This window comes from Bidens hawaiensis, unplaced genomic scaffold (genome assembly GCF_021521415.1).
Source record: "Bidens hawaiensis isolate Kalapana, Puna unplaced genomic scaffold, B.hawaiensis_p1.1 tig00029063_1, whole genome shotgun sequence".
Lineage (NCBI taxonomy): Eukaryota > Viridiplantae > Streptophyta > Magnoliopsida > Asterales > Asteraceae > Bidens > Bidens hawaiensis.
In genome coordinates, this window is record NW_027494792.1 from 92,126 (window position 1) to 107,979 (window position 15,854).

Below are 15,854 nucleotides of genomic sequence, written 5' to 3' on the forward strand. Positions count from 1 at the left end.
TCGAACTCAATACCTTATGTTTCAACCTAAAGATGCTTAACAACATCACAATTTATTACACATAAAATTTGTTTATTTTTATTATATTTTGCACTCATGTAAAAAAAACACAGTAATAATAAAGAATCGAACAGTGCGTTTTGAGGACCAGTTGATAAACCCTAATACAAAACTTATCCTCAACATACATTTCGAAGGTCCAACAATGGCCGATTAATCAGGTTAATCTCCTTCAATTATCGAATCATTAGCCGGTAGATAGTTTATTTAATTGCTATTAACATGTACTCTAATTTCACCAAGTGTCATGCCATCCCTACTGCCATTAGGAGACTTAGTACTAGCACTAGCTCAATTGGATTATTATTAGGTGTAGCTAGTTTCAATCATCAGCAAAAGTTAAAAAACTCTGAAATTTATGGAAAAACTAAAAGTTTTTCAACTTCGTATTCGCGAAAAGCGGGTGAAGGTAGCGAGTCTGTGAAGGCACTTCCATGGTTAGGTAGAAGTAAAGATAGTATGAAAGAGCCCGAGCCCGGGAGGTTTACGAAAGACGGTAGGGAAAAGGTTAGGAGAAAAGATTTTAAGCCTAAGGTGAGAGGAGACAAGTTGACCCCGAGGAAAGTCAGCCGATCTTCGTGGGAGGAGTCGGCTGAAAGGTTTGTGGGAAATGGTGTTGAAGGTAAAGAAAGAGGTGGTGATTATCGAGAAAAAAGTAAGGTTTCGGAAGATGAGTTGAGTTCAAGAAAAGTCAACCGGTCTTCGTGGGAGGAATCGGTGGGAAGGTTTGTGAAAAATGGTGTTGAAGGAAAAGAAAGGGGTAGACGGTTTGATGGACGGAGTGATTATCGAGAAAGAAGTAAGGTTTCGGAAGATGAGTTGAGTTCGAGAAAAGTCAGACCGTCTTCTTGGAATGGTGGTGGTTATAGAGAAAGAAGAGATGTATCTGAAGATGAATCCGATATAGAAAGTGAGGAAACTGATAATCCGAAGTGGTATAAGGTTCAAGATCGATTCGATAGGTTTGACAGGATTGCTGGTGTTGAACGCAATGACCGATTTAACAGGCAAGATAATTGGGGCAAGAAAGTATGGAAAGAAGCTAGTGAATCCAGTGTACCGAAAATGATTGGTGAATGTGTGTATGGAGTCGGGCCTGTGTTAGCTGCATTATCAGCAAACCGAAGAGAGTTTTATGTTTTATATGTTCAAGAAGGTATTGATTTAAGCGGGAATAATAAAAAGAAAAAAGACAAAAAAGCGTTTGAAAAAGTTTTGAAATTTGCTGATAAATTAGGGTTAACAAAGAAAGAAGTATCAAAGCATGATCTTAATATGATTGCTGATAACCGACCGCATCAAGGTTTGGTTCTTGATGCTTCGCCTTTAGAAATGGTGAATATAAAAGAATTGGATCCTGTGGTGGAAAATGAAGGAACCGGGCTTTGGTTGGCTTTAGATGAAGTCATGGACCCGCAAAACTTGGGTGCTATAATCCGATCGGCTTATTTTTTTGGTGCAGCAGGGGTTGTACTTTGTGCAAAGAATTCTGCACCGCTTAGTGGGGTTGTAAGTAAAGCGAGTGCGGGTTCACTTGAGCTAACCGAGCTTCGGTCTTGTAAGAACATGATGCAGTTTTTGGCTTCTTCAGCTGAAAACGGGTGGAGGGTTCTTGGTGGTTCGGTGTCTTCACGAGCCATGGCTATAAAAGAAGTGACCACTGATGAGCCCACGATTCTCGTGTTGGGGAGTGAGGGTACGGGTTTGAGACCGTTAGTCGAGAGATCTTGTACTCAGTTGGTTAAGATTCCTGGGAATATGCCGGTGCATTTGAGTGCAGGGTTAGAAGATGTGGAGACGAAATCTTTTGTTGCGGTCGAAAGTTTGAATGTTAGTGTTGCAGCTGGTGTGCTTCTTCATCATTTGGCTGGAAGTAAGACTGCAGTTAATGTTGAGTAACTCTTTTTGAGTATTATGTTCTGTGTTATCTTGATTTTATATTTATTGATGTATTTGGTTTCATGTTTTTGATATTGCTCCATGTATTTTTCAGTGTTTTTCTAGTTGATTTAACTTTTATGATCCATGCAACCTTTTAATAGATTTATTCAGAAATTTACATTACTAGAAAAAACAAAATTTGTTTTTACCGGTCAAGCCAACTTGACACAAATGTTTTATCTCTAACTGGATCAAACGGGTCCGCAGGGCTGTAAACAAGCTGAACTGAACAGGCCTTGATCATTTTCGCTCGTTAAGCTTTTATCAGACAAACGAACGGTTCACAAACATCTAACCGAATGCAATTTCTTGATCATGTTCGTTCATAAAGGGAATGAACTGGTTTGTGAACGGTTCACGAACACAAAAGAACACAAATAATGCTTTATATGATTTGGTTAACCAAAAATGTTCAGTGCCATCGGTTCGTTCCGGCTACCAAGTTTGTTTGAAGTTTTTTTTGACATTCATATTCATATGGTGATTTGCATATAATCAATCAGAGAATAGAGAATACTATATAATAAGTTTAGAAAAGCAATTAATAATATAAAAAAACCTTTAATGAAGAAACATAAACAAGCAATTAATAATATAAAAAAACCTTTAATGAAGAAACATAAACAAACAAACACTAACGAACATAAACGGATGTTAGTGAACACAAATCGAACACTCACGAACACCTTATCAAACGTTCACGAACACGTTTCATGGTCTCTGTTCATGTTCGTTTATTTATTAAACGAACGAACACAAACGAACTCTAGCCAAACGTTCACGAACACAAACGGTCCGTTTATTTAGAGCATTCCCATCCTATTCCCTAAATTTATGTGAGGGGAGTTTGTAAATTATAAGCTGGGGTTTTGAGTGGTTGTGACTTGTGAGTGTAAATTATAGGATGGAGAGAGAAAATGTAGTGATTTTTTGTAAATTTAGGAAAAAGGTAATGATTTTTTGTAAATTATGGGGTGGAGAGAGAAAACTGTAATGATAAAAGTATAAAAAAAATATTATTTAATTAAACAGAAGAGAGAAATTTAGTGTTTTTTAGTGTAATTATAGAGATGGGGATGAGGAATAGGTTGCGAATGCTCTAAACAAGTATTTTTGGTACATCTGGAAGAAAGGGTCGGGTCAACCAGAAACACTTTTCCCGATAGTTTTAAACTTGTATATTAATAGTTATAGTGCGTTAGATATATGATTAAAAACTTTCAATGCATCACTAATAATCTAACTCTTTTGAATAAAGACTTGAGAGATTCTATGTGTTAAAAATACATTTTTGAGGACTCTTGAAAAAGCATGATATGTGCTAAAAAAGTAATATTATAGTAAGCGGGTCTTTGTCGTCGGTGACTACCAAAAAAACAAAACATGATACATGGTTGTTAAATCACATCTTATGTTAAAACATATTTTAATTTTGATTTTACAATTATCTACTTATTCTAATAAAGTAAAATAAATGTGGACACATGTCAGTTTATGGTTAAACCTTATAATTTTTTCCCTCCAAACTAATAATTATGTCATATATCAATAATTATTCACTTTCCTTTTACACTTCATATTATATCTATAACATAATTAAATTATTCACATTTCTATAAACTCCCTTTTATTATATATACTATACATTTTTATAAAAATAAATATTCTTATAAATTATAAATATATGCTTTAAATCTATCTATTTATTTTTTCAGTTAATTTACTAAACTATATATATGTTAAAATGTAATAATATATACCATTCACTTTCATATATAATAAAGTTTATTATAGTCAGTTTCTCGGTTTTTTTTATCAATGATTGTTTCAGGTTTTTTGTGGGACTTAAATTTGATTGTTACGGGTCAAAATTTGGTAAATAGATTGTGTAGTACAAGTTAATTACATTTGGCTCAAAATTTGTTACGGGTCAGAAAGGGGTAATATGAGTATTTTTAAAAGTTTGAGAATGCAAGTAGATTCATCATCAAATTTATTACGGATTCAAAGTTTTGACTTGAAAATGTAAAAAAAAAAATGAAAGCTAGAATTTTAAACGTGATTTAGGTTTCGAATTTATTTTCAATGATATTTTTGGAAATAATGAAAAGATTTGGGATGTGGCTAATTGACTATTTTTCCCATAACTATTAAAATTTAAGAAAAAAAGGCGAACACTTTCGACATGCTACCTCTAGGCCTATCATTACTTTTAACTTTTATCAAATTTGAAACATTTGTGTCAGCATTGACTTTTCCTTTAATGATGATTAAAATGTAGCGTGTGAAACATGGCATACAAAATTATGCTCAAGTGAAGCAAAACATTCACAAAATTGAACGGGTTAACGCACTATTTTATGTGTTTTCATTATGGCAAAGTCGAGAAGCCCCTTTAAAATTATAAAAATCATTTTCATGGTGTAGCTCAGAACTATTATTGTATGAAAAGTCTTTTTGGAAATTGGTTCATAACCAAAATTCTTTCAGTTATATATATATGATACTAAGAATCGAATTCCCAATAGATGAACCGTTCTCAGGTATGTTTTTGCACTTACGTTATTATTATTATTATTATTATTCTTTTTTGTTAATTTCATTTTTTTTCGAAAAAAAACATTTTTCGATATAAATAAAATCAATTTATGTACATATAGTATAAGCATAGATGTAATCATTTTTTCATATACAACATGTACTTATTTGCTTTATTTATAACTTTATTATTTGGATCATATCATGTGTTACACGGGCTCTAAAGCTAGTAATATAACATATTTAAATGTTAATATGATACTCGTGTTATATGACTTATATAGTTATATTCCCTATGGTTTGAAACATGAACAATAAGTTGTGTTATGTTTAAAAACGTGAAGCAATTAAAGAAAAAATTTGTTTAACCTTTTATTTGAGCGGAATGAGATAATATATTTTTTTCTCTCAAAAAAGGCGACAGTCTTTAAATCCACGTAAATTACCTTCAGTTGGGTTTGAACACTTATCACACAGTCAAGGCTTCGAGCTGTAAAAAACATATTATTATATATATTAAAAGTGTAATTTCTTTCCCCTCATATATTTACTATTCAGTTTACTATTTACTAAAGTTTTTTAATTTTTTTTGCTATTCCGTTTTAAGTCTACTAGTGTGTTTGCTTAAGTTTTACTTTATTATTTGTAATTTATATATGTTTTAACTTTTAAAAACAGTATTGATCGGTACACTATTATATATTTTTCATTCCCTTTTATTTATTTTTGTTTCAACTAATTATAATATTTAACAAACTATATTTTTAAACCTTAAATTTGGGCAAGTGTCGGCTTAACATGTTTTATTTGTCGGTTAAAATTTTCTTAAATTTTGCTTTCGTATATGTTATGGTTGGTCTTTAAAATGACCAAAACATTTTTCATGATTTAAAATAATCCCATTGTCACATGCTTTTATATCATCGTTTCGATGTTTGATATCACGTCTTTAAAATATGACTTTTTGGCTTACTAATTCATGTTTACCAATTCTGGTGGTACCGACGATACTAACCAAATTTGCATTGGTTCGCTGCTGATTTTTTTATTCCATGCACATATGATAATTTGTTGTATTTTGGCATTGACAGACTTATTTCTTTTGTTTACTTTTGATGTCGTAACCCGATACAGGTTAATTTCGGATCGACTCATAGCGCGTTCGTAGTTTAACGTTTTTACGTATGGTTCAGTTTAATGGTCCCGTACAAAGCACAAGGTTTAAATCCTAGTCTAGTGTATAATTTAGCTGTTACTACAATATATTTTTTAATAGTATTTTAGTTCTTTAGTAGTTTAATAATTAATCAGTTGCCTGGTTTGACGCCCTCATGGCTCTTAATTAATTATCACTTGAAAGAAACAACACATAATTAATTATAATAATCACAACTACAATAATGAAATAAAATAGTTTAATTAATTAACAATTCCAAACACCCACGTAGTAGTTTGAAGAGTCTAGATTATAAATTATTTTATAAATACTCATACAACCGAGTGGTAATTTATAAAAAAACAAATGACAACCAATGTTAGATCCGCCGTACTAATTTGAGTCTTTAATCTTCAACTAACAGATTAAGAGTTCAAGTCTTGTAACCAGGCTAAACGACACTCATCTTTCTTCTTTCTGCATCGAGCTATTTCGCTCTTCGTGTCTGAAACAGCAGGGTAAAACTATTTATTTAATAAAGATCGTAAACACTTATATTTATTTATTTATAAAAGTCACAAATTTATTTAATAACTCTTTAATAGTTTTAAGTTCTTAAGTTGTTAAGAAAGTCGTTACTCATTAGGTAGTCTAGATGTTGTTTGATGGCCTAATGAGCTTTACATTAATTATCCCTTGAAAATTACAAATAATAGCCGTAATAATGTAAAACTACCAATTCCAAACACTCACGTAATAGTTTGAAGTTTGAATTAGAGTCTAGAATAGAAATTACTTAGGGCTTACTGCCTTAGGGTGCAACTTAAAACAAGCTAAACTGTTCATAAACGACCTGAGATCTATTAATAAAAATTTCGAGACGAGTGAACTTTATTGAGCCTGAGACTCAAATAAAGCTACTTTAGCAATCAAGCCCAGGCAAGAGCTTTGTATGATTGGATCGTTTAGACTTGTCAAGCCTTAACGGACCTAGTATTTTTAAGTTTTACTCTTTTGAACTTATTTGTATAAATTTCACATTGCAAAGCCGAGCATCAGCCAAGCTAAGGCTTGTTCAAGTTTTTCTCAAATTATATAAAAATAATTAAAAATATGTATAAATTATATAATAAAATAATAATCAACCTAAGCTTGAGCCAAAAAACGACTTGTGAGCCGATCTCGATCTATCATAAGTCAAAAATCAAAACGAGACGAGCTTGAGCTTGCCTCGGCTCGTTTTCACCCCTAAAATTACTTAAATACAAAAATAAATAAAATTTTAAAAAAATAGCAAATTTTAGTATATTACCATGTAAATTGCATTGACTTTTAGTCAACCTTCTCAACCGGAGGACTCGCGGGAGCTTTTTCCGGGTGATCCGGCACCTTAAACCGGCAAATCGGGCACGAATTACGAACCGAAAGCCACTGTGTGATACAATCCGCATGATACAAATGCCCACATGGAGCTTGCTTACATGATGAGACGTACAAGCTTTCCATGCACACAGTACAAACACCTAGTGAGGGACCCACCGTTGGCATGCCGGAAACTTTGTCACGTGCTAGCTCCTCCGGTGATGATTGTTTGGTGTTAACGGTAACGGTAACGGTGTTGGTGATTAGATCGTCCAAGGTTAAAGCTTGGTCGAGATCGAATGAATCAGACATGTTTGTTTGATGATCGTTTGTTGTTGTTAAGGTTTTTGTTTTTATGTTGGATATGAAATGTGTTTTGAAAGAGAGAGAGAGAGAAGATATTTTTTTTAGAATGAAGAGATGATGAGGGTTATATAAACAAGGTCAATGGATTTTGTGTTCACTTGTTTTAATAGGAGATGTACATTTGGCAATTTAAGTATCAACTAGTGGCACAAACGCGGGAATTTAATGGGTGCTCTTTTATTAGTTATGGTACCGGAATGGTAACGATATACGCTTTAGTAATGGTGAAAAAATCGTAAAAATTAGAGTTGTAACATGATCATATATTCATATATTTACTCAAATGGCTTAAGAAAAATTGATCATAATCAAGATAACCCGGATCGAAAGTTTCGGTTGACAAGCTTCACGCTTACAATTATCTTTTATTAAACATCAAGCAATTTCCTAAACAAAAGACCTAACACCCTATTTATAAATGAAAATAAACATTAGGCCGACTTAATGGACTGGATGCTCTTGCGTCTTTATAGATATCTACACGTATTCGCTCATTGCGGTGACGGAACTGTAATTAGTAAGAGACTAAGGGTGTGTTTGGGATTGCTTATTTAAGTGAAAAAGAAGACTTATTAACTTATGAATTTTTTAAAAGAAGTTTTTAAAAAAATGTTTGGATTAGCTTATGTGTTGGGGAAAACCAAAATAACTAAAAATGACACTCTTTTTTAAAAGGAGTGTAATGGGTTTTGAGGGTTATAGATGTGTAATAGTTAAATCAAACCCGTTAAGTTAGTAAGTTGCATATTCCTAACTTTTCAAATCCCTTTTATTTGTCTTCTTCATAAGTTAAAATTCATAAGGCCTTATGGTTTGTCAAATACCTTATACACTTGATTGACTTTTCAATAAGTTTATATATTATAAGTTATGAAGATAAAGAATCCCTAACACCCTCTAAAAGTAATACATATATTAAAAATGAAAAGAAGAAAAAAAAGAAATTGCATGAACACAACACACAATATGCTATATAAATATATAATTAAATCAATTCTTGTATTTCTTTTTATAAATATACAACATTATACGCTGCCTAAGTATTTGTGCGTTATAAGGTGCTTAGTTCCTTATAACTCAACGATTCGAGTCGGTGTGATATTATTGAAAGTAAATTAGACTGTCGTAAACAAAAGCATAAATTCGTTTTTATTCACTACAATTCCAATTAGCAATTTACCAAATAAACAGGGATCCAAGTTAACCGAAGGTCATTTTATAAACAAACTTGAGCTTGAGATTCACGCACGAAATTCGACGAGGGTTGCAATCATAAACATATATAATAACTTTTAAATTTATATTAGTACATAATAGTTGTTATAATAATAATAATAATAATTATTATTATTATTATTATTATTATTATTATTATTCTTATTATTATTATTATTCGGTTTGATTGGTTTTGCAATTATAAACTTTGTTACTTTTCTTTTCAAATTAATAAAACATTTGTTTGTCCTATATTTCTTTTCTTTTTTTACCCAACCCATGTGTACAGTTAACGGGTTCTAACTAGTAACTAATATACGATTAGAATTTGAGGCTGAAAGTTATTAAGGTGTCAAAATCTAATCTAAACATAGATTTAGAACGAGCCTAATAACTAATAAACGGCTTAAAGTTATTAAGGTGTCACACTCTAATTTAATCGGTTTAAGTGGTTTATGAGTCTATGAGTCAGCTTGGTTACCCCTCTCCTATGAAAGTACCGGCCAAAATTAAAAGGAGGTGAGGATTTAAATTTTTATATGTTGTAAGAAAACATAACGTATAAACGTCACCTAGATTTTAAAAGGTTAATATTATATATCACTGGGAATTTAATTTAATTTATATTTATTTAGTTATAGATAACAGCATTAAGATGCCCCTTTGACTATTTGAGTTTTGAGGATATGTATTGTCAAATTGGCACTAAGTATGCGACAAGCCACTTGAGGATGTTATATTACAATTGCAAGTTGTTTTAGTTTTTTTTTAAGTTAAATATGTATTATTTTACAAATTTTAAAAAATTAATTAAAATTGATGCATCTGAAAACAATGACGAAAACGGGAAAACCGAGATGATTCCCTATCCTCTAAAACAAAGAAACACGTAAAATAAAAATAATATTAACTTATGAACAAACTCTTATTATACACTACATTTTAAACATTGGAACACCCTACAAATTATGCGTTATTAAGTAGTGACCATTAACAAACTCATTTGGAACTTTTAAAGATTGACTCAAAACCTTGAACATTTGCTCGTAACACACTCCCGTCGTCAACTCATTTGTACTCCATGCATGACTCTCGCTCTTTGAGGGGCGACACCCTCGAATGATGTGGTTATGCTTTTGCTTCCTAGCTAAAGAAACGCTTGACATTCACATATCTTGTCATGACATGCACTGAGCACTATCCCTCTAATACCCATTGTCACGTATCTGGCAAGACAAACGCCATGCGGTATTTTTATACTAACAAAGACTAGTTTTTCGTCCCACATACAATTTAGGTTCATTGGCTTCACCATGTCTTAAACTAATCATAAAAATAACCCTAACTCCCAAAGAATGTATGCTCAAGTGAGTATACACTCTTAAGACCATCTGTTGTGACAGCTATAAAATGGGTGTGATGGCCCGCCACACATGTAAGATGGGGCGGAGCAGTGCCACATCTGCAAGATATGTTATTATTATTATTAATTAAATATACAACCAATTATTTATCTACATCTATACCAACTATCACATTTCATCTCTTCACAAGAAGTGAACCCCCCCCCCCCCCCCCCCGCGATAGTGCATTTATATTTCACATCTGCCATAATGGATGGCTTAATACGCATTATACTTAATACACTCCAAAAGATAAACATAAATAATCATGAACACACATATGTAACACGTTTCTAGAAGGACTCTTACCTTGAAAATGTGCCTTGTGACAGTTATATGTGCCAACCAGCATTGACAATTAACGTACAAACTAGTGTTGGCAAATATAGGTACTAACTAGCATTGGTAAATATAGCGACAAGATATAGACACGATGAGCCAACATATTTCTCTAGTTTTGTTTTATAAAAACAATTAACAATTTAACATATATTATAGGATATTTGAAGTATACTCCACAACATAAAGTGATCAATGAATTCCACAACAAAGATGACACGCATTTTTCTAATTTAGCTATTACCTTGGACAAGGACAGGAATATATTATAGGATATTTGATGTATACTCCACAACATAAAGTGATCAATGAATTCCACAACAAAGATGACACGCATTTTTCTAATTTAGCTATTACCTTGGACAAGGACAGGAATGGGAACCTAATTTCACTTTTATGGCAAAACCATATGTAACATCACAAAAATTTTGGTCCAAATTTGACAAATTAATAAAACTTAAGGATTAAAAATATTCATGGCAAATGTAAAGAGAAAAATAAGACAAATAATGGAAGTAGCTTATGTTAAGGAATGGAGTAAGGAGACTCCATCCCACATCGGAAAAAGAAAGAAAAATAAAGCACTTTATAAGAAGAGAACATTCCATGAAAATGTTCTTAAATGACTAACCACTCTCCCTAGTCCTAGCGGAGGATGCGAAGCACCCGAGCCCGTGCAATGTGGCGCTTCGGCCGCTTAAGAGCCGCCTTTGTATTTTTGGATGATGATAAGATCAAGATATGGCAAGTTACCAAAAGACCAGGGACTAAAAATGAACAGATTCAAAGTTTTGTATCTTCGCGATACGCGAAGAATCCAAGTTGTGCATCTTCGCAATAACGACACGTGGCAAGCCTACGCGGCGACTCAGCGAAGCTGGTGCAGCTTCGCGGTATCGCGAAGCTGCTTCGCAATACGCGAAGTTGCACAAAAATTTCTATAAATAGGCCGGCCATGGGGGGTGGTCCTCACCATCCAACTCACACTTCCAATTACACATTGTCTCGATTTACGTGCCACAACCTGAGATAGTGATATCCCGACAAGCCTTACCTCGAAATGTGTGCCATAACCCTACTTAAATACCCTCTCGACTTGCCTTCAAGTAGAAGTGTTGTTCAAGTAAAGCACAAGCATTTTTATAAATAAGCCATTCAAGGTAGGGGTTCTGTCCGATTATTATAATATAAATGGCTTAGACCTAGTCAGGGATATAACCCGTACCTTGATTTTATAAAGTGGAAATAAGATTTTATAAAGTCGAGATTATAGATAAAATAATACTTCTTTATTTTATATAAAGATTTTATATTTCTTATAATAAGAATTTGAAATATATGTTTTCTTCACGAAGAAGAAACAAAGGTTTATAAATGATTAAAAAGAAAGGGCTAGAGGTCCTTATATTTATAAAGAAATAAAATGTCAAGGTAAAGGTTATGCAATCGGACTAAAGGTCTGAAGCTAGATCGTTGATCTAGTACTTATAAAATGTTATTCTCATACTATAGGTCCGAGGTAACGAGACAAATTGTTGAGAAACACCAACCAAGAAGAAAGGTGAATATGTCCAACTTTTTATAAAACAAAGTATTGAATTTTTGCATGGGATTATATCCCTAAAACTTTATAAACAAAAGTAATACTGGCCCTCAGGCTATTGTATACGTTTGTCTGGATCCTTACATATGTGGGCAGACGGTGGGCACACCGCACCACACTTGCTAATGCCTCCGCCACGTTGGGCCGGACCCAAGTAATGTCCGAGAGGGGATTATCTCGTGTATATTGAATAGTTGCCAAGACCTCGATGCTGCGGTATCGCTGAGAGGTTTCAAGTATAACTAGAGGTTTATAACAGTATATTTAACTTGGTTGTTTCCTAAGCCACGATAGGCCGGGTCACAAGATACCCGAGGGGATAATTAAGTAACTTAAAATATTTTGAGTCAGCGTGTACACCAGCATGTGTTGCTGACGTATTTTTTTTTTATAACTGTTTTACAGGTAATGAAGGATAGGTGTTTGGAGACAGAGGATAGTCGTTAGACGATCTTATGGCTCAAATGATGTTTTAATATTAAAATAATGTAAATCATGGTTTTAATATCAAAACACTTTTGTATAACTTAACGGGTGTTTCAAACCCCGTGATTTGAATATAATAATATTTTATTAAAAGTCTTCCGCTTTACAACCTTTAACTCCGATGTATTTACAAAACAGGTACTAACGTTGGGTTGTCACGCCCAGGCTCTGAGCGCCGGTGTGACACCATAGTCTACACGTCATTTTTCTAATTTAGCTCTTGGACAAGGATACGGTTAGTAAAACACTTCAATATGTCAAATTGTATGAAATTATTTCCTTAATCGGTCATTAAAGTCGCATTTGGAGTTCGCATTCTGGTCCCAATAACATGAGGTGATGAACTGATGATTAAGGCTTGAGATCTTAAGGTCTAAGTTTGAAACATTACTCAATGGGTTTTTTCTCGAAGTGGTGGGTTTTTTCTCGATGATTTTCCTGGGTGAGTATTAAAGCGTCAAAATCAGTATAAACAGTTGACATCTTTCTCTCGAAAAGACTCACTCATGTATTAGAGTTAGTTCCAAACGTTGTTAAAAGAAAATTTTCATATAAAGTTGTGTTCTAGACATTGTTAACAACTTTTGAAAACAATGTTTTGTTTTATTTAATAAAAATGTATTCGTGTTACAATGACTTGAGTTTTAACTTTATTGTCTGTCTATCGTTGTGTTACCATCTTTAATAAATGAATAAATAAAAGATGGCAAATAGAAGTGAAAAGAAGTGGAAAAGAAGGGAATAATATAATGTAATTTCATGTTTTAAAGTTCGAAAAAAAAGAAAAGAAATTAAATATTTAATGTGTACATGAGGTGAAAGAAAAAAAAAAAGGTTACAACTTTGCAACTACATTTAGATGTTTATTTACGTTAAGTAGAGGAGTAAAATGATAAATCTTGTTTTACTTTTTCTTAAAATGGGTCCACCGTAAATGATAAATCTTGGGTTTTTCTAACTGCACCTTAACCTATTCCATTATATTAAAAAACTAAAAACACAAGCATTTTTGTAGTTTTGTTTTCCCTTTCTTGTAGTTGTCTCTTTAAGAAAATGTTCTGTGAACATATAGTAAGTTCCAAACTTTAGGACTTAGTCATGCAAATATATAGAAGGATCATAGCTTGTTAAAAATAAAATTCACATATATTCCGTCAAACTTATAGTGACTCCTACGGGGAGAAAAAACCAAACCATAACCGAAAGTCAAACAGTTAATCAAAAGAATTAATTGAAATTAATCACAAACAAACAAAATCGACTGTTATGGTTAAGTGAATACGATTAAGTATTAACCAATCATTTGGTTATGGTTGTGATTAACGTGTCTCTATTAACCGACTTTAATCGAACTGAACCTTGTATCTTTATATTTTTCTTTTTGAATTTTATATCTCTATGTCAATTTTATACCACTATATCCAACTTTGAACATTTAAATTTACAGTGCAACTATCTAGAACATCAGTTTTTTTAATATAACACAGCAATTAGATAATCACTTGTACTAAGAAGTCGATATATTATTACATTGAACACCACTCCTATAGATACAAAAACGAGGCAAGCAACGACTGTCGGGCTTTTGGTTTTCACTGAACGAGGCATTTAGGGACTCGTGAGATTATTTAGGAGGTGATTCCATCATTCTAGTCTTCTTTTACTCGTTGTGGTCTCCATTTGTTCGTTTGAAAACTGCCTCTTCTGTTTTCACTGAACGAGGCCAGTAACGACTGTCGGGCTTTTGCATTAACTGAATGGGGGTGATTAGATATTCGTGGGATGATTAAGGAGGTGATTCCCTCATTCTAGTCTTATTTACTTGTTGCGGTCTTCATTTGTTCGTTTGTGCTTTCATTATTGGATTGCTTGAAAACGGTCGCTTCTGTTTTTCACTGAACGAGGTTAGCAGCGGCTTTCGAGCTTTTGTTTTTCACTGAACGGGGCATTCAGGGACTCGTGGGATGATTAAAGAGGTATTCTCTCATTATAGTCTTACTTTACTAGTTGCGGTCTCCATTTGTTCGTTTGTGCTTTCATTTATTTGTTTGAAAGCCATTGCTTCTGTTTTCACTGAACGAGGCTAGTAGCAACTGCTGTGCTTTTGTTTTTCACTAACGGGGCATTCATGGACTCATGGGATGATTAAAGATGTGATTCTCTCATTCTAGTCTTCTTTTACCTATTGTGGTCTCAATTTGTTCGTTTGGGTTTTTATTTGCTCGTTTGAAAATAGTTGCTTCTGTTTTCACTGTACGAGGCTAGCAGCGACTGTCAGGCTTTTGTATTAACTAAATAGAGTTATTAGAAACTCGTGGGACGATTAAGGATGTGATTCCATCATTCTAGTCTTCTATTAATCGTTGTGGGTTCCATTTGTTCGTTTGGGATTTCAATTGTTCGTTCAAAAACTGTCGCTTCTGTTTTCACTGAACCAGGCTTACAACGCCTGTCGGGATTTTGTGTTAACTAAAAGTGGTTATTAGAGACTCGTGGGATGATTAAGGAGGTGATTCCTCATTCTAGTCATCTTTTATCCATTGTGGTCTCTATTTGTTTGGTTGGTCTTTCATTTGTTCGTTTGAAAACTGTCAATTCTGTTTCACTGAATGAGACTAGCAACGACTATCAGGATTACAATTTTCACTGAACGGGGCATTCAGGGACTCGTGGGATGATCAAGAAGGTGATTCCCTCATTATAGTCTTATTTTACTTGTTGTGTTCTCCATTTGTTCGTTTGGGCTTTCATTGATTCGTTTGAAAACCATCGGTTCTGTTTTCACTGAATGAGGCTAGCAGCGACTGCCGAAATATTGTATTAACTAAACAGGGTTATTAGAGACTCATGGGACGATTAAGGATGTGATTCCCTCATTCTGGTCTTATTTTACTCATTGCGGTTTTCATTTATTCATTTGGGTTTTCATATTTTCATTTGAAAATTGTCGCTTATGTTACATTGAACGGGAAGCAACTGTCGGGCTTTTGTATTAATAGAACGGGTTATTAGGGACTCGTGGGATGATTAAAGAGGTGATTCCCTCATTGTGGCCTCCATTTGTTCGGTTGGTCTTTAATTTGTTCGATTGCAAATTGTCGATTCTGTTTTCACCGAATGAGGTTAGCAGCTACTGTCAGGCATTTGTTTTTCATTGAACGGGGCCTTCAGATACTTGTGGAATTATTAATGAGGTGATTTCCCTTTATTGTACTTGTCTCTGTGAACATACAGTAAGTTCCAAGCTTTAGGACTTAGTCATGCAAACATATAAAAGGATCATAGCTTGTTAAAAAAAATCACATATATTCCACCAAACTTATAGTGACTACTACTACGAGGAGCAAAAACCAAATCATAAGTTCCATAACCGAAAGTCATACCG

The 15,854-nt window shown here is 33.4% G+C and overlaps 1 protein-coding gene across 1 annotated transcript; it reads left to right on the forward strand.

The window, feature by feature from the left end:
* The first annotated feature begins 282 nt into the window (after nt 1–282).
* On the forward strand, nt 283–2,022 carry LOC143578211 (uncharacterized). Its single transcript, XM_077061865.1, has one exon. The coding sequence runs from the start codon at nt 283–285 to the stop codon at nt 1,957–1,959; it is 1,677 nt and encodes a 558-aa protein (XP_076917980.1). The 3' UTR covers nt 1,960–2,022.
* The last annotated feature ends 13,832 nt before the right edge of the window (nt 2,023–15,854 follow it).